Below are 19182 nucleotides of genomic sequence, written 5' to 3'. Positions count from 1 at the left end.
GGGGCTCTGAGCAACCTGATCTAGTGGAAGGGTGTCCCTACTCATGGCAAAACAAAATCCCTCCTCAAATCTAAAATATGTCACTGTCAATAAAAAGTAAGTCATATTAGATTGAACCATACTCAGACGGTGAATCTGCAGCTCATTTCTTTTGGCTCTGAAGCCTGTAGGACTGTTTGATGGGCTCTACCCCTCCCTCTGCACAGGGAGTATAAATTGCATGTTCAATCAGAAAGCTGGTTATTTTGAAAACAGTCTATGGAATAAAATGCTCATTTTGTTTTAGTTATTAAGAAATAAGATAATTTGTTCACTTTCAGTTTTTTGAGGCAAGACTTAGTTAAGCACTGAATGGTATTGTTCTGCTGGCCTGTGTATCTGAAGATGGTTATGGTTTGGGCAAAGAACAGTTTCACTGAAGCAAGAGTTTGAAGCTTGCTGTTATTCTTGAGGACAAGTAAAAGCTGATACCTGCCAACTGATTTGCCATGTTGAGGAAACCATGTTTTCAACATGTGCACAATGTGTTGTGACAGCAAAACAGTATCTCATAATTAATTTATGTGTCTACACATGAACATAGTTTGATCTAGAAGGCAAATAGCTCAGAGTTGTGCAAAGGTTAAGATTAGCACTATTCTTGTAGTGGCCAAAGCCATTTGCCTGCCTTTGAAAGCCTTCTAATTCCAAAGAGAAGGTGGTTATCTTTTTGGAATGGAAAATAGTCATTAAATTGTTCAATAGATCAATTTGTACTTAGATGATGGGATGTTATTAATCTTATTTGGGACAGTTTCATAGGCCTTTGGAAACCTGAATAGAATACAGCAATGCCGTGGTTCTGTTTAAGTACTTCGGGTCAAGATTTGCTATCAATTAGTTTTTCCATTTGAAAATGAGTATTTTTGAGGTAAGATAAAAAGCAGTAATTGGAGAGCATATGCATTAAATACTGCATTTCATGACAGTAGAATAGTGCTGAGTCATTTGAATGGTTTTCAGGTACAATTTCTGTAACAGTGGAATTTTTAGTTGTCTGTGGCCAGATTTTAAAGCTACATTGTCTTCACATACAAGCTTATATGTACTGAAGATACATGTGACATTGTCAGGTTTATTTATAGTGGAAATACACACTTTGCAGCTCACTAACTGAATTATTGTTCTTAGATATTGCAAATGGTGGATTTATAGGGAGGCGGAAAGCAAGCATGTGAGCTCAGATTCCTGCCATTTTGGTTTTGACTTTTTACGTTAGGGAGGTTCAGCTTAATGTTGTCCTTCCCTTGTCACCTTTTCTTCTCTTTCAGTTGGATAGAAATCTGACTAAAGGAGGAACTGGGGAGTTAGAAGACCCTCTTCCTAATAGAGCCTGTCCTGGTGCAAGTTGAGGAGGATTTGTGGTACTCACAACCCACTGAAGTCACATTGCTAAATCCTGACTTCTAGAAAGACAGATACTGTCATTAGTGTTCTTGGGACCATAAATGAAATTGAACCAGGAAAATGGTGGACTGTAGATTTGTTAACCCAGAAGTAGTCAAGTATGGGCCTGAAGGAGAGAATCCCTCCCCAAGCTTTTGCTGTAGCATTACCATATTTGGCACAGCAGAAGGTAGGGAAGTACTGAAGAAAGTGTGGAAAAAAAGACACTCCTAATGTGCTGTAGAACAATATATCCATGGTGATTTTGGGTATAGTTGAAACCAGTTACAATGGCCACAAAGTGGCCAAGAGGACTGGAGCACCTCCGATACAAAGACAGGCTGAGAAAGTTGGGACTGTTTAGCCTAGAGAAAAGAAGGTTGGATGGAGACCTCATAGCAACCTTCCAGTTTAAAGCTGGAGAGGTACTCTTCATCAGGAACTATAGTGGTAGGCCAAGGAGTAATGGCTACAAACTGAAAGAGGGAAAACTGAAGCTAGGTATTAGGAAGGAATTCTTTACTGTGAGGGTGGTGAAATCCTGGCACAGGTTGCCCAGGGAGGTAGTGGATGTCCCAACCCTGGCAGTGTTCAAAGCCAGGTTGGATGAAGCCTTGCACAACCTGGTCTAGTGGGGAGGTGTCCCTGCCCATGGCAGGGGGAGTTGGGACTAGGTGATCTGTAAGATCCATTCCAGCCCTTAACAATGAATGTATGATTCTGTGAATTAAAATGATTCTAAAGTTGTTCCTGTTTACTACATTTACAGGCATGAAAATGTGTCTGCTTGTAAAATTTTAAAAAAAAACAAAACCAAGAAATAGGCAAATACACTCAGGTTTTGGTATGTTTTTAATGATAAATATGATGGCCAAAAGCATTCTTACTGTTTCTGTACCACAGCATAGCTAGTTCTAAAACAAGGGTCCATTATGCTGCTATGGACCACCTTGCAGAGCAGTCCTCAGCCTGGTTTATTTTTAAACTTGCAGAGAATAGAGAAAGGTGAAAGCAATCTAAAGAATCCAATGTGCTGTATAGCTGCTGTGCAGCATCATCTCTGTTGTCTTGCAGAAAAATGTACAGTGGTGCAAGGCATGGTTTAAGCTTATATATATAACTTTGGGTGCTTGAGGTTTGTCTGAACCCCTAAATTAGTTACAGTGTGGTCTGTATCAAGCTGTTTAAAAACTCAAAGCAACCCAGACTGGGTGGGTTCTGTCTGTAGTTCAGGTGTATTTTCATCTGCAGTAGCAGGCCAGTGGTCTGCCTGAGAAAGGTCTCGTCATACTTTTCAAGGCTTTAAAAAGTGGGAGAGAGCTGAAGAAAACTGTGAAAGTGAAATAAATGTAAATGTATTATTAACCTTTTGTTTAGCTGACCTAAAAGATCCTAATTCTGTCAAGCTCTACCAGTTTTTTCACACACTGTGAGGCATGTGATTATTTGGGATTTTAAATTTTTTTTTAAAATCCTAGATGTATTTATGTTTTTGGAATTCAATTCGTGCATTTGCTCTTTGGTGGAGCATATTTTTAGTATCTCTTAATTATGATGATTTCCTGGTACCCAGATAAAGTTTGGAGTTACGTGGAAACCTTTTCCCAAGCTTATGTTTCCTGCTGCATTGGTCGGAAGCTGCCTCTTCCTCCAGGTGCTGCTTTAGCAACTGGAATCTTGGCATACACAGGCAGCAATTTTCCGTGGTTTATTTTGGTATTTATTTAAGCTTATTATTTTTTTTTCCTAAGGATCTCAAGTAAGCAATTGGTTTGTTTAGAGAGAATTTCCAGGGTAAGTCAAATTGTTGAAACTGCTTATTGGGCAACTTAAAAAATAATTTCTCTGCACTAGTGAAACCTCTGCTTTTCCTCTTGACTAGATTACTTGTGGGCTAATTAGAGTTTTCATATTCTGATGCAATCTGTAAAAGCACTAGTTAGAAATTATCAAGGAGTACAGACAGTCATTTTTAATGACTGATCTTTTAAATTAGAAAATAATAGAAATAATGTTGATGATTTTAGTAAAATATCGTTTTGTGAAAATTCAGACTTGTGGAAGTTGTCAGACAATAAATCTCATTTGGAGCAATGTATATTTTTCCAACAGAGGTGATCATTCTGTCACTGAGTGAAATCCTGACTTCACATTCTAACGAATCAGAACTTAATTTTTTTAATTTGCAGTTATTTGAATATATCTTTAGTAAAAACAAATTGCTTTGTAAAGAGACTCTTAATTAAGAGTTTAAAAGCAGTTAGGTCTTGTAGTTTTCACTTGGTTTTCCTTTCGGTCCTACTTGGGAGAAAGGCTGTGCACCGAGGTCACTTACTCTATTTTTTCTCCCCAAGTTTTGCCAACATTCTGTCCCCACTTGTCAGCAAAGCATAGTGCAAGAGTGCTCTGAACCTCCTCCCTCATAGTATCAAAATGTGTTCTACATTCTGTCAAGAATAATTTAAACATTTTTGAGAAAAACTGCGTTCTTTGAAGCACTCTCTGGTGTCTTGTCTTGCTTTGATATTTTTACTTGAAAGGCTCTATAATGAGGCAGTTGCAAGTATAAGTTGCTAAGTCATAATGCACTTGAAAAGCTACTTGGCTCTCTGTCTTCTTCTGTTGTCTGTCTTTGACTTTATAGTTCTGATTTTTGGAGGTTTTTGGTTGTTCAGCGAAGAGTCAGCTTACTGATAGGTTTCGACAATCTCACACAGTATTCTTGTAGCCAAATTATGATGTTACAGTTTGGGTGGATGGGCAGCAAGATGATAAGTAACCGGTTGGGTTGGAGTGTGGCAGTTTGTGTCACACCTTACCTGAAGGCTGATGACAAGCAGCATGCTGCTCTGTCCCAGAGAAGGTGATGGAGGGCATTCGCACCAAGCGAAGTTGGCACCAGCTCTGCAGAAAGGCCCTGGGGGTGCGGTGGGCAGTGAGCTGGACATCAACCAGCAGCATGCCTGGCAGCAGGGGTTGCTACACCCTGGGCTGTGTGAAAGGGAACATGGCCAGAAGATCAAGGGAAGGGATTATCCTCCCCTATTCAGCATGTCTAAATGGCCTGTCCAGTTTCAAGCCCCCCAGCACAGGCAGAACATCAAAAACGAGGAGCGAGTTCTGTAGCAAAAGCAAAAAAACCCCATGGAGAATGCTTGCGTACATTTTATGTTCTGGTTGGACGAGTCTACAAAAGGAAATCAACTATAGATGGGGGGAAAAGGGCATTTTCTGTGTTGCTCTGTGTCTTTCCCTCTTGAAGAACCCATAAATATATCTGCTCTATTCACATGAGAACTATAAAGTTGCATAATAAATTAACTGAAGGGAAGTAAACTGATTGTATAACAGTATGAAAGCACTAAAAAGTCATCCATTTGGACAACTTGACATCTTTCATGTTAGGTCTAAGGGATGTGTTAGTCATGTAAACAACCAGTGTTTTCAGTGCTGTTTTGGTTGGGGCTTTTTGAGGTTTTTTTTAATAGTCATTCTTCTAATTTGTTTGATTTGTAGCTGCACTTATTCAGGAAATCTGTTGTGCATAGCTGGAAAATATTTTAGGCTAAAGTATAAAATGGTCACTTAGTTTCTTGGTTGGATAGAGACTTCAGGTACTGCGGCAGAATTTTAATTTGTAGGAAGTGTTAGCCAGGCCTAGGAATCATATCAGAAAATGGTGTCTCTGTACTTGAGGTGTATGGCTATAAGCTATTGTAATTTTTTCCTTTGCAGTTTGGATTCTTCTCATGTCTCGTTCAAACATTCAAGATACGGAGCAGGAGAGCTTTTCCCAGAAATGGAGTTAATCTGTAAATCAAAATATTTTATAAAGTCTTTAAGAAATAATTAGTTTTGAGGTCTTGGCTTTAATAAATTAATCTTGTAATAGGAATACAGGGTCTGGTTAGCACAGCTCTTGGCTGCAGAAGGATGGCAAAATTGTCAGTTGGGATGTGAAAACATGGATGTTGGACCAAATAATAATATTGTACTCCTAGTCTTGTCTTGATTTCTAGGTCTTTGGCCTGTTTGTATACCTACATGGTGATTATTTTTCCCCAGGAAAAATGATGATGGGGAACTGTAGGGAATTTTTCAGTCCTTTAAGGACTATACTCTAGACACTGATTTATTTTTCTTTCACTGACCTTTAAAAGGACTGGCCTGTGCTCTTAGTGACCAGAATTAACTGGTACAGCTTTCCAGCATCATTAGATGATAGAGGCATGATCCACAAGGGCAGAACCAGATGATGACTGTAGCTTTTTCTCATGCTGAGGTGTTTGGAGAAGTAGAGTTGTCCCCTGAAACTTCCTTATAAATCCTCATCTTGCTAGAGGAGGTGAGGGCAGTGTAGCATGTCAGTAGGGATCTATGTGCTCCAGGGCTGCTTCAGGCTGGGGTGTGTGTTTGCAGGGTTGAACAGAATTCTGTGCTTCAGCACCTGCATAGAGAGTGCATTGTCCAGCCATGTTGGAGAAAATGAGGTTTTGTAGCAAGTGAAGCTTTGTGGATGAGCCCTGCCTCTGCTTGACCTTCAGAGGAGGCAGGCTGTGGGTTCTACCCTGACTGCAAGAGAGGTGAGCCATGGGGCTGTTCCTGGGGGTGGTACAGAAGGCTGCACCAGACTTCAATTTTTAAGAAATATTTTGCCTACTTTTAGTGCCTGTTCTCTTAAAATCCATTGCTGGTGGAGGATTAGAGTCGCCTTTTATTTGGCTTATCGTGGCAACTCATCTACGCCTGCATCTAATTGAGCATTAGCATTTTCTGTGTAGTCTTTTTTTTTTTTCTGTGCACAGCAGTGTGATTGAGAGATAGGTGCAGTTGCTAATTTAAAGGCACCGGTTTATAGTGACAGGAACAATACAGTAGTATTTTAAGTGTGCCAGGCCTCAATTTGCATCCTGGGAGGAATTCATATGAGCAGTGTAGGATTGTATATGGGTGATACTTTTGTCTTTCTTGGCACTTCTTTAGTGCTGTCTCTATTCAGTGTTAGACTACACTTGGCTTATGGAAAACGTAGTTCCGCATAGCATTGTAAAAGAAACAATACACCCGTTTTCTGTGGTCTCACATTTGACTGTTGGCTTCATCTAGCCATCCTTAGCATTTCTGACAACAAACAGAAACCCCAAGTGTAGCAGTATGGTTTTACTTAGCCAAGCAACTTTTATTACACCTGCCAGAGCATGAAATCATGCGGCAAGGTGCTTGATGTTAACTCTGTAACTGCCTTAAGCCTGTGGCAACTCTTCAACCTGGTGTATTTAGAGTTTCTGTAGAATGTGTCAGCAGTGCAGGCAGCAGTGACCAGCTTTGGCCAGTGACAATTCCAATAGTTTACAGAACATTTTAGGGCAAAGTTAAAACCAGAGTGCTCAATGTTAAGAAAGAGATTGTATCAGTCTCATATGTTACTTGCAGGCCAACTCTGTTTTGGAGTTAAAAATACCCTGAACTAGCAATATAGAGTGCAAAACTGTCAGAATATATTATGACAAAGACAGGAAATTTCTGTTGTCAAGTGAGAGCCGCTGGCTTTTATTATTACAAGTGAATAGCATTTCTGCATCATAGACAATGTTATTAATAATTGCTCATCATTCAGGACTGTAGTAAAGGAGTTGCTCCAGGGGACACAGAGTCATCATACACCGCAGTGTAATTGATAATAAAGATGTGTTGCCTTCAGGGAAAATGCTTTCCTTTTTATATACTGATGTTTTACTTCTGAAATCTGCTTTAAGAAAATTATTTCAGCTTATTTACTGATGTTTTAATGAAGATTTGGTGTGTCAGTCCAGTTTTCTGGCTTCTTTTGGCATCTGTCACAGCTCAGTTGCTTCTGTGTATGATCCATGACCTTGATGCAGGCAAGAGTGAATTACTGCTCTGGTGCTTTTGCCTGGTTTAATAAAATGTTTGGCATTTGGGTAATACTCTCCATAATGGTAAATGATTTTAATGAATGTCCATGTTGTAAAATGTCATTAGCATAACATTTTTCCTGGAAGTCTGACACACAATGCTTGTCCTAGAAACCCTTATGCTTTTTCAGCATTTATCTGTACGGATGCCATATTTTAGCAGTGCCTGTCTGGTGTGTGAATGCTTGGACATTTGTCACCCAGCAGTATTTGTTGGAGCTTCCCCTAATGGGCAGAACAGAACAGACCAGCAGCTCTTCTTGCCATCCCTCTGCCCTATCTATCAGCAGCTCAGCCAGCAAATTGGTTTTTTATTGTAAGCAGTGCACTCAATGACACCAGTTCAGAAGAGTGAACAGAGAACTCTGGGTGGAAGGGTTCCAGTTTGTATGTTCCTACTGAAAACCAATTTTTCTGAAGCATATTCTAATAGTGATCTGGCTAGAATTAGTACTTCAATAGCTACCATATGTTTTTATGCTAGATGTTATTCTTCACCAAACAGCACAATTCTTTTCTTTGTATATCCTCTGGCCAGTCAGTGACTCCTGTAGATCAAAACAGGGGGGAAGGGGTTCTTCTAGTGATATTCCCTCTAATACTTCCTTTGCTGTAGGAGGAAAAAGGAACTGCCAGAGACCCAGCATAGTTACATCTAAGCAAATTCAGTTGTCACTGTGTGTCTGTACGAGCTCTGCAAGTTGGCCATTTCTGCTGGGTGTCATATTAGCAATTCATGGCAGTTGGCTCTGTGCTTTTGGTGTTGTCATCATCGTTGTCTTTGGCACAATCGCTGCTGCTCTATACAGGGAGGACCCTGTGTATTGACATTAATGACTGTGTGGTGATGTCTTTGAAAATAGCACTGATTACCTACCTCCTGTCAACCCAGGCTGCCCTCACAGCTTCTGTGGATATGTACCTGTGCTACATGTAGGATATTCTTCAAAGGATTTTTGCATTCTGCCTGAAGGCTGACAAAAACTAGAACCTCAGACACATGTGCACACACATGCACATATGTATGTATGTACATATATTTGTATCTTTCCATTTGCACTGTGGTGGAAATGTGCTACAGTATATGAATTAAAAGGATGACTTCTGTGTGCACTAGGTGCATATAATTGCAGAAGCATCGTTATCTGAACCTTGCTGGCAGAATTCTGAAATCCCTGATGTTGATGGACAAGGCTTTCAGGTGTTCCTGTTTATACAGCTCAGGAAATCTGCATCTTGCTTCAAGAAAAATAGTTATTACATCCCTTTAATGTGAAGGTTATGCTGCCTAATGTAGTATTTTTCTCCTATATTAAAATACAGTTGCAAAGTGCAGAAGCTTTCTTTTCTAACAGCCTGTATTAACAGTCTGTAGTAGCAGTCTGTCAGTATTGAACTGCTCCTGTAGCTTTTAAATTCTGAAAGTCAGGGGGACATACATGCAATATTTTATTTGTTTGTTTGTTTTATGCTTAGCTGAACTAGATGCTGAGCATGCACAGAAGGTTTTGGACATGGAGCACACCCAGCAGATGAAGCTAAAGGAACGTCAGAAGTTCTTTGAAGAAGCCTTCCAGCAGGACATGGAGCAATACCTTTCTACAGGATACTTGCAGATAGCAGAGAGGCGAGGTAAGTTTTAAAATACTTTCTGTGTAATGCATAAACACACAACTTGGAGAACATTGTTGAGGGGTCAGAGTCAGCAGCGGTTTTAATGCTTAACAGATGAAGCATTGCAGTGTCCAAATTCTTCCTTGGTGGAATTGGAACTTCCGATAAGCCATTTAAACAAACTTTGTGTTCCAGGGGAACTCGATACCTTAGAAAATCAGTCAGACTGCTCATTGAGAAAATGCAAAGCACTGAAGTACATCTGGCACAGCACTTTTCTCTGCAGCTGAAGAGTGCATCTATATCTATAGAGATATGGATGGAGGCAGCTGCTTCTGTCCACTGGTGTTCCGAAGCCTGGGACTGTAACCTGGCAAGAAGGTGCCTCAGAAAAATTTGAAAAGTGCAGGGGAAAGCTCAGGGTTGCAGTTCAAAGTAGTTCCCAGGTGGTAACTATTTCCATCGTGAGTGTAGCATACAGGGTATGTGATTAGGACATGGGAGGTCAGATTAAGTGCTCTCATTATGAGATGACTCAAGTCTGGCATCTCTGGACTAGCTAAAGCACAAGAATGCTATAGACTACAGACACTTCTGTGTGGGAGATTTCCATCTGTTGGGCCAAAATGCAGGGAATGTTGGACCAGTAAGGAATTAAGTGCAAAATTACACACTCCTGTGGCAGGAAAAAAATATAGAGATTCTGTCCCCGTTCCAAGATCAGTTCTGCTATCATTTTTAATGTCAGAGCAGGGAATACAATCCAAGATTTCCATTTCTCTGCATGAGTGCTATAAATACTCATCTGCAAGATGCTCTCAATGGGTGGCTAGGGAGAGGTGGGATATGTAAGTCTAAATTTGTGGACTAGGAAGGAAATGAGATTGGGTCTCCTGCTTGTAGTCCATTAGACTATGTAGTCCATTAGACTAAAAGAGGACATTGTCATGGGCTAGTAGTGGACACACAGCTCTGTTAGAGTGTTAGGCTACCTAATGTTTGGAACTTCAGCTTTTTAGTATAACGTGGAACCCGTGTGTATCAAAGAAACTGTTCTAATGCAAGATTTGGCCCTGCAGTGCATGTAAAACTACAGAGCTATAGTATATTTGGAAAAATAACCCAATCAAATTACAGGATTTCATCCCAGTTCACCTATGAAAGCTTTTCATAGAGTAATTGTAAAATTTAGATAAACTATTAAACTGCTAATTGTAATATTTGATGTTATACATGCAGCAACTGGACTAAAGTCTGCATACCCCTGAAAGTACTTGTTTCATGTTTGTGTGTTTTACTGTGCAAGGCAGAAGAGGCTTATCCAAGTATTTAATTCCCTTGCAAATTGTCGGTATTATATTGACAGTAGTAAGTAATTTGCTTGAGTAGTTAATAATGTGAAATCCCCATGCTGAGAGAAGATACTGTGCAGGACCATACGTTTCACATACTGCTGTCATTCCTTAGATTAGCCGAGAGAGGAAGAATGCTGCTCTCTGTTAACATTAATCCTTCTTTCTGAATTTCCACATCCCTTGTATATTGACATTTTGTGATTGTGTGCTTATATGTGTTTGGTATTTTTTTTCAAAAAAGACTTTTAGCTGAGAGAATTGAAAATGTATTGCAAAATGGAAATTTCCAATCTTTGCCCCTGAGCCCCATCCTAGCTTATTTCTGACAATGCTATTGCTATAAGTATTGTTGCTAAAAATGTTTTGTTTTACAAAAACAGTAATGAAAGTTAGGTTCACAGCAAGGACTGCACAGAGTACTCTTGGATTTGGGCTGACATTGCTGCTGAGCAGCTCCTGTGGGTGTGCTCCTTCCATTCCTAGTTTAATTATTGCTAATGCACACAATTACAGCAGCTATTGAAGCCTTGGTAGGTAGTAACATTATGTAGCTAACATTTTGTATTGTCAGTTTGTTCATTGCACCGTTTTTACTGCAGAACCAATTGGAAGTATGTCTTCCATGGAGGTGAATGTGGACATGCTGGAACAGATGGACCTAATGGACATGTCTGACCAAGAAGCACTTGATGTCTTTTTAAACTCAGGAGGCGAAGACAATAATATGCTTTCTCCCATGCTGGGTATGGTATTAGTAATGACAGTGTGCTTAGAGACAAAGTGATAAATCACCAAATTGCTCTAATTTGTGATGGATGATGTTATCTCATAAAACATTGTGCTTTATGTAGATTGAATATTCTTCATTAGTGCTTTTCAAAACACAACATTTGGTTGCAGTACAAGGGAGCTTGCTGCAAAACTGCATGATATTTCTGGACTGTCTCTTTTTTCATCTAGTTACTACAGCTTCCTGTTGTGTTCTTCACAGTATGGGTAGGTGATGTGTTAGATACTGCTTTTTAGGGGCATTTCTCTCATTGTAGAGTTGATAGAGGACATTTTAACAAACATCAACAGAAAGCTTATGGTAATTCGGTTTTTATTTTTAAGATTACTTGCTTAGAGTTTGTCCAGAATGTTGCTTGGACCAGTTGGGTAGTGTAAGATCTTCAGTGAGAGATGCTCAAGAGACGTGGTGCAATGCAGCAGTTGTTGTGCTAAAGCATATACACACACACACACACACACATATATATAAAATGTAACAATGTGTTGGAAGCTTCTGAATAGTGATTCTGATAGTGCAGCTCTTTCATGTAGCCTTCTTCCTGCTGGTAATATTAGTTACATGGGATTAAATTAATCCTAAATTTTGTTTGCATGAACAAACTGTATTTATGTGTTGCCAAGTTGCAGCAAGATGAGGAATCTCCTTAAAGTAGGGAATTAGTGTCTGGATACTCGATCTTTTATCTACCAGGGAAGTGCATTTTCTTAGTTAAAAACTTCAATACTAGAATGCCTTTTCTCAGAAGAGCCAAAATGATTTTTCTTGGGGGAGATGATAAGACTCCTTTAAAGCTACTTTTGATTTTTTCTGAAAATAGAATGGAAATATTTTTATAAAAGTGCTTATATCACTCCCTATGTAAAGGTGATTAACACCTTGCTGTGAACATGAAAAACTTACAGTAAGTAATCAAGGTACACTTGACTGCTAAAGGGTTTTGTTTCATTGCAAAAACTGAATTCAGATGGCTGGTTTTGGATAGGCATCCAATTGATGCATTATTAAAGTTGATCATCATTGAGCAGCCAGTAATTACAGAATCTAGGACTGTTTTCCCCTTGCTGGCTCTTTGATAGATGTTGGATCAAGAAGCTTCATGTCTTAACAGCAAACAGGCTAACTGGATTATCTAAGGAAGTGCAGAAGCTGCTAGATGGGGTTGGGGTTCTTTTTCCTAAATAGATGTAAAATTTATTAGCCCATCAAAAAAAAAAGTATGATTTGTGTTGTAATATAGATTGTGTAGACTGTTTTCCCCTTGCTGGCTCTTTGATAGATGTTGGATCAAGAAGCTTCATGTCTTAACAGCAAACAGGCTAACTGGATTATCTAAGGAAGTGCAGAAGCTGCTAGATGGGGTTGGGGTTCTTTTTCCTAAATAGATGTAAAATTTATTAGCCCATCAAAAAAAAAAGTATGATTTGTGTTGTAATATAGATTGTGTATTATATGCATAAAATTTATTAGCCCATCAAAAAAAAAGTATGATTTATTTTGTGTTGTAATATAGATTGTGTGTATATATATATGCACATTCACTGTAGTACTGTGTACCCATGCTGTCCTGTTCCAGCACTGCAGCCTCACTGCAGAGGTTGGCTTGGCTTGCAGCAAAGACTTAATTCTCAACAACTATTCCTACTGCAGAGTAACAGTCTTGTCAGTCTTGCTGTTGTGGTTCCAGGCAATTCATTTCCCTCTGAGTAGGGGGTTTTTATGCTTGCTCTAAGTACCTGGCACCCTAGTATCAAACCAAATATGCAATAGTCTTCATTCTCAGAGAAATGAGATGGCTTAAAGGTAACTTTTCATTTCGCTGTCAGTGAAGAACTGGGTTGTCAGGGCAAGATTTGTTTCACAATTTTGCTGACACCACAGCATACAGGTAAGTTATTTTAGTAACTGGTAAAAATGAAAATAAGCTCAAGACATTAAAATGTTTTCAAATTTGTCTTGCTATAAACATTGCCAGCTTATAGGCATTGGTTTTAAAAGATTTAATGATAGGACGTTGAACTGAAAAATTTACTTAGCTCTGCCACCCCTGAAAACTCCTCTGTGTGTTGTGTAAATTAATCTAATGCATGCTGGTGTGCACAACATAAAGGCAGGTGTCTCTAAAATTTCTGGTGATGCCTGGAGATTCCTGATACCACTTGCATTCAGTATAAATTCAGTCCTACTTCAAGAAGCGACGCAGCGGAAACCTGCCAGACATCCTGCAGTGACACAGGCAGTTGGAGTGGCAGAGTGTTCTCTGTCCAGGCAGGTTGGTCAGCTGTCACGGTTATGAATGTGACATCAGTTGATTATCAGCTTGTGTTGAAACTGGAGACCTGCTGAGGTACATTTCCCCACAGCATTCCTGGGTCCCAGAGGAGCTACTACAGTGTCACTTAAAGGGCTAGTTTATGTCCAAGTTTAGGACTAGAATTTAAGATTGCAGCTAGTCAGGACAAGAAATGTGCCAGAGCAACAATATTTAGTACAAGAAACTTCTGTTGCCTCCAAATACTGTTATGACTGGTTCCTTGTTAAGATTTAACTCAGGTACTTGTAAGACTATGGGGACCAGCCATAGAGCAATGTAGTTTGAACTGCTCTGCAAATAGCCTGAGCAGAAGTAAGGTATAGTGATCAGCTAATATCCATCTGATGCTTCTGAAACATCCCACAAGATTTTTTACAGTATTCACTCACTAAAGTTACTCAGTGCTGAACCTGGGTGTCCTGACTGTGGAGAAGCACTTGTTAGGTAGATAAGGAAAAAAGGGCTTAATTTGGCAGATCACATAGAAAATATTTAGATGTTTCCACGTTTTAACTTATTGACTTTCTGTCAGGAACTGTCCAGGGAAGAGGATTGAAATTCAAAACTTGAACTCTCCAACTGCAAGCAAACAGTGTTACACCAAACTTGCTTAGAAATCTTATTTGCACGGGATATGGAGGAAGCATAGTCTTAAAATCCACTTCCTGTGCACTTCAGCTATAGTACAGCTGTATCAGAGGAATACTTTCATGCTGATGCTGTGGGCAAGAATTTGTTTTGTATTTGCATCTCCCATTTGTAGTCAAAACTAGAGATGACTATTATTGCCTGTCTCCCAGCTGCTATTTTTTTAAATTTCCCCCAGGTTTGTGTTGCTCTGTTGGACAGTGTTTGTTTAGAGGTTTTTCCTCTTGGTGATGATTGTCATCACATGCTGAAGTCTGAGTGGATTTTATTAAAGTCAATCAGGAGGATTAAGTGGTCTTGGCTAACAGGCAAACTGGGCATCAGCCATGTCTCTTAACAGTCAGGACTTAATGCTTCTGCCATCTTACCTTATTTGATCTCAAGCATTAGCAATTCTAGAATGAGCAAAAGACATACACACCTTCAGAAACAAATTAAAAACAGCCTGTGGCTTGTATTGAAGATCATCTTCACAAATGCCAAAAGGTAGCTCTGTGTTCTGGGAGGACTTTTTAATGGTGTTTTGCAAAGAAGGAAAACAGCCTGAATGTGACTCACTAACCAACGCTGAGCTCAGTTAATGTATTAGCTTCTCAATTCCCTTACTGAGTCAGAGCTTGATTTTTGTCGTTGTTGTTGTTTTTCCAACTCTAAGGGCCCGACTCCAACACCTATGTGAATGAGATAAGTCTTCAGGTTCCGAGCCAGTCTGAGTTACGTCAGAAACTGTCTTCACTGTCATCAACCTGTACCGACTCTGCCAGCCAAGATGCGAGTGAAGGAGAGTCTCCAGTTGTTCAGTCTGATGAAGAAGAAGTTCAAGTGGACACTGCCCTTGCTGCTGTAACTGAAAGAAAGGGTGCTTCAGATGCTAGTGATGAAAGTGACTCTCAAACTATTTGAATCTTAAAACCATATCCTTTAAGAATGACTTCTGAATGAATGAACAAATGAATGAAGAGCTTGCCTGTGTAACAATTTGCTAACCAAGCATAACAGCCAGATCTTTTTACTTAGTTATACTGCCTTTTTACAAAATTGCCAGTCATGTGGAGGTTGGTTTTTAAAAAAAATATATGCCTAGAGCACACACACTTTAACAGTAGTCTTGGGGCTCAAGGGAGCAGTAAAACTGTTGTATATACTATGTATAAGAGAATTAAAGGGGGAAGACAGAAGCTACTTTGACCACTAACCTTTAAATGGCTGATTGGAACTACTTAGAGTTGATGTGTAATACTGAACCCAAATTGTTCCTTGCATGTTTTCAGCTGCTGCAACTGAAGATTTAGGATCCAAACCAAAATGAAAAGTTATTTTCTACTCTTTACTACCTACTGTCTGCCTCCTGCCTTTGTCTACTAATGCAGCAGTGTCTACTGTTCTCACACTTCTTATTCAGGACCAACTTAGTTATCATAGGTGTTAAGTCAAAAAATAAGAACCTGAAAAGGAGGAGAGATGCATATTGAAATGTTATACTCCTTGTGGAGCAGGTATCTTAGCATTGTGTAACCTTACTCCTCTTTCAAGATAAAATAAAGTATTTCTATCCCAACCATGTCTTTTACTTGATTATCAAAGTATTTTATCCGTGACAGAGAACAGAGGAGCCTAATTCAGGAAAAAAAGAAAAGGGTTATTAGGAGCACCAGTGTACTGTGCTTTTTCATGGTAACATCTGTGTGACTACACTGATGCAGGCCAGCAGTGTAAGGGAAATAAACTGGAATTAATTATAAATTGTGTATATTTTATAAACCTTAGGACCTATAGGCATCACCATATTACAATTTTTTTCCTGCAGTCATTTTTCTCTCTCAACTTGAGGTCTGAACATGTCTAACACCTCTTGCTTGTCAAGTCTCATGCTCTATTTGCAGGGATCTGCTCTCCTTTGAGAAGGCTCCTGGCTCCTGCTCTTCATGCACAGAGGGAAGGAATGTAATCAGAAACAGCGTAAGTAAAAGGATGAGCTGTGATGTAGATCCCTTCTAGAGACCTGCCCTGACAAAGCCAATGGTTGGGAAAGAGGCATCTCCTGCTGCTTGCCAGCTGGGAAGTGGCCAGTTTCCTTAGGGATTCGCTCGTCTCTCCTGTTAGCTGACGAAGTGTTTCCTGAATCCTGTCTGGTAAACGAAAGCTAGAAGCTCCCTACATACAGTTAGAGATTTACTACTGAACAAGGCATCTACTGAAAGAATCTTTTCTTGAAGGAGCTTCCTTTACTCTCTTGCTTTCCAGAAGACAGACAAAATGTCCAAAAAAGTTTTGTTTTTTTTATTAAACCTCGTAGTACAAACCTGGAAAGTAAACAAAAAACTGGCAATAAACAACATGAAGTCTTTCCTTACAAGGAAAGAGAGCAGAGCAGCGCTAATAAATTAAATGTCAAACTGTAAGCCATAGTCAGAAGTTTACTGTCAAGAGGGAAAAGTACACAGCAAGGCCATAAAAACCAGACAACCACATTTGAAAACACTTGACTCTGTTTATGTTATTGTTAAATATTCCAAAACAGTTCAGTCTTCTGCAACAACAACCAACAAATTGTATTATAGGACTTTCCTGACAGTCACCACTGGCAAGCTCAGTGCAATATGGGTAGCTACGGTATTGTTGAATTCAATTACGAAACAAAACAGTTTGTGAAAACATTTTCCCTTTTTTATTCCACACATACTGTACACACAACCAGAAAAGGGCAACAGCTACTCCATTATTATTTTTTGTTGTTGTTCAGTGATGTAAGCAGCACTTATAAATGTTACAAGAAAAACCCTGTAAGCATCCAATCCAACCGATGAAGAAAGTGAAACGTAAGGCTTTTCTTCATCTTGTCTCTTTGCCATCCCTCCCCCCACCCCAAGAAAAGGCTCAAGTATTTAAAAAAATTTACAGGCATATGTACAAAAGGTGTGATTTTTTTTTTGTTACAACATGAAGAGAAAAAATAGACAAGATGAAAGCAAATGCATTTTCACATTCAAAAGAAATATGCAGACCTGCTAGTGGCTCTAAATGTGATCATATAATGAAACAAATTCAAAACAAAAATTAATGCTTGACTGTGTAAAGGTGTGAAAAACAGCAGTGGAATGGAAATGGAATGTTAGAAAGATTGCACATCTATGACAAAAGAAGCACTTATGGCTTCAATCACCTTTTTTTTCTTTTTTTTTTTTTAAAGGATGCTATTGAAGGGTTTTTGATAAAGTAGCCAACAGCACCAAAAAATAACAGAATGGATTTCCTAATGAAATCAGGCACAGTTTTCCCTCACATGACTCCTCAAGGCAGGCAGTCTTTTTTCCTCCTTTTTTTTTTTTTATTTTATTTTTATTTTTCCCCCTCAAAACAGATGCATAGTGATGTGCTGGTAAAAGAGAACATACTCCAAATCTCCTCCTTTTGCCTACAGTTAGGAAACAAAGTCCATCTTCAGCTGCCATAACCTCCCAAAGAAAGTGTGTATTCTCCAATTTAAAAAATTACAAAACTCATCTTGCTGTGACAGAATAAAAGACAGCCAAAGTAAAGCAATTTCTTTCAAGTTTTTGTCTCCTATCCCTTTTCTCTCTAGAAAAATCTGCTCACATGACTGGAGAACAAATTATAAAACACATCAAACTTTAACCTATTCAAAAAATGGGTTAAAAGCCTTTTTTCACAGTTACCAAAAAGGCTTTTTATTTTTTCAGCCATAGGGACAATACAAATTAATATTTTATCAGCCCCTTGCCGGTTTCAAAACAGTGAACATACGGCAGTTTAAAAAAATCAGACTGCTGTATCTTTCTATTCTAAGTACAAAAAAAAAAAAAATTCAACAGTTTAATGCTAAAACAAAATTAGTTCTCTAAAACCAGAAGAAAATCTTCTTTAGAGCTAGTGCAAAGACAGCTTGTATTCTACAGCAAGTACTCCAAACTATGGTATAATAATTACAAAAAATATATATAAATTGACAAAATGAGAGTGTTGGCATCTTCAGGATTAACTTGAAGCACTTTTGGATGAACTGGATGATGAAAGCCTAGATGATGGCACGTCAACTGTCGCTCTCTTACGAGGTCCTCTTTTTGGTGTAGGCTTGCTGATACAGTTCTCAATGCTGCCATTTTTACCAGATACTTTTCCACAGATTTGATTGACAAGACTGATGATTTGTTCCTGTTCAGGAAGTGGGAAAAACAAAACACAGATTAGCATCTGCTCTTTCTCCAGTCACTTGGACAGACATGTAGTGCTGCCTTTTTGACTGAGAGCACCAGACTGGGAGAAGGGGAGAGGGGTTATCTATATATTTGCAAACTATGCAGAAGCTTGGCTTATATACTACTTATCCCAACCAGGAGTTTTGTAAAATGTCCTGTGTAGTAATCCGAGTAGTGCCCTTTTGGATGCTTTCTCCCTTACCAAATTTAAAGACAGTTAGAACTAGAAAGATCTAAGCTCTGTCCACTAAGCCATTTACTAAATAATCCTTTAAAATTTAAGGAAAAAATGCCACTTTTTCCTTGTAACACTGTTATCATTGGTTCTGCTATGCTACTGTTCAAAATTTCTTCTGGGTCCCTGAGTGCTCAGGTGCTCTGAGCCCACCCAAAGAGAAAACTGGTTTGCTGCCACATAGGAAAGGGCTGCAGGTCCCTGGCACTATGAGTCCTTACATTGCACATCAAGTTGTCTTGGATACAATGCCACGCCTAATGCCACTGCAGTCAGGGATTTGATAAAGTTTGGAGGGTGAGAAGGAGGGGAGATTTTTCTTAACTGGCTGTCCCATCCTAGTAAGAATGTTGAGAAGTTATTTTTGTGCGAAGTTGAATCTGCTTCTTAATTTAAGTTTACCAAAGAATTAAATAGATGTAACAAATAGCACTTAACATGCAGGTTATCTCTCTCAACATTCTCAGCCCTCAAAAAAAAAAGTCATGTGTCATGATAACCAGGCATGCAGTGAGGACCTTGCAGAAATGTAGAAAATTTGTCAACAGTAGTTTACATTTGAAAAAATCATCCAGTACTGAAGGACAGCTTTGCTTGCCTTCCCCAGCTTAAAATAATCTACTTTGTAATTATAAGACCTAGCGAAAT

At 39.1% G+C, this 19182-nt stretch overlaps 2 protein-coding genes across 3 annotated transcripts in view; one reads left to right on the top strand and one right to left on the bottom strand.

Annotated features, from left to right (window-relative positions):
• The window catches only part of DTNBP1 (dystrobrevin binding protein 1), a 66624-nt gene extending 50981 nt beyond the window's left edge, over positions 1–15643 (top strand). For both annotated transcript variants that reach the window (XM_009075706.1, XM_009075713.1), the window contains 3 exons: positions 8838–8993; positions 10930–11073; positions 14738–15643. In XM_009075706.1, coding sequence (XP_009073954.1) covers positions 8838–8993; positions 10930–11073; positions 14738–14985 — 548 coding nt within the window. In that variant the 3' untranslated portion in view covers positions 14986–15643. The remainder of the gene's footprint in view (positions 1–8837; positions 8994–10929; positions 11074–14737) is intronic.
• A 1617-nt stretch (positions 15644–17260) lies between these two features.
• JARID2 (jumonji, AT rich interactive domain 2) overlaps positions 17261–19182 on the bottom strand; it is a gene marked incomplete at its 5' end in the record, with an annotated part of 39589 nt that continues 37667 nt past the window's right edge. Inside the window, 1 exon segment of the mRNA XM_009075724.1 lies at positions 17261–18255. Coding sequence (XP_009073972.1) covers positions 18079–18255 — 177 coding nt within the window.

This window comes from Acanthisitta chloris, unplaced genomic scaffold (assembly GCF_000695815.1).
Source record: "Acanthisitta chloris isolate BGI_N310 unplaced genomic scaffold, ASM69581v1 scaffold4890, whole genome shotgun sequence".
Classification (NCBI taxonomy): domain Eukaryota; kingdom Metazoa; phylum Chordata; class Aves; order Passeriformes; family Acanthisittidae; genus Acanthisitta; species Acanthisitta chloris.
This window is presented reverse-complemented; position numbering and strand designations above follow the sequence as displayed.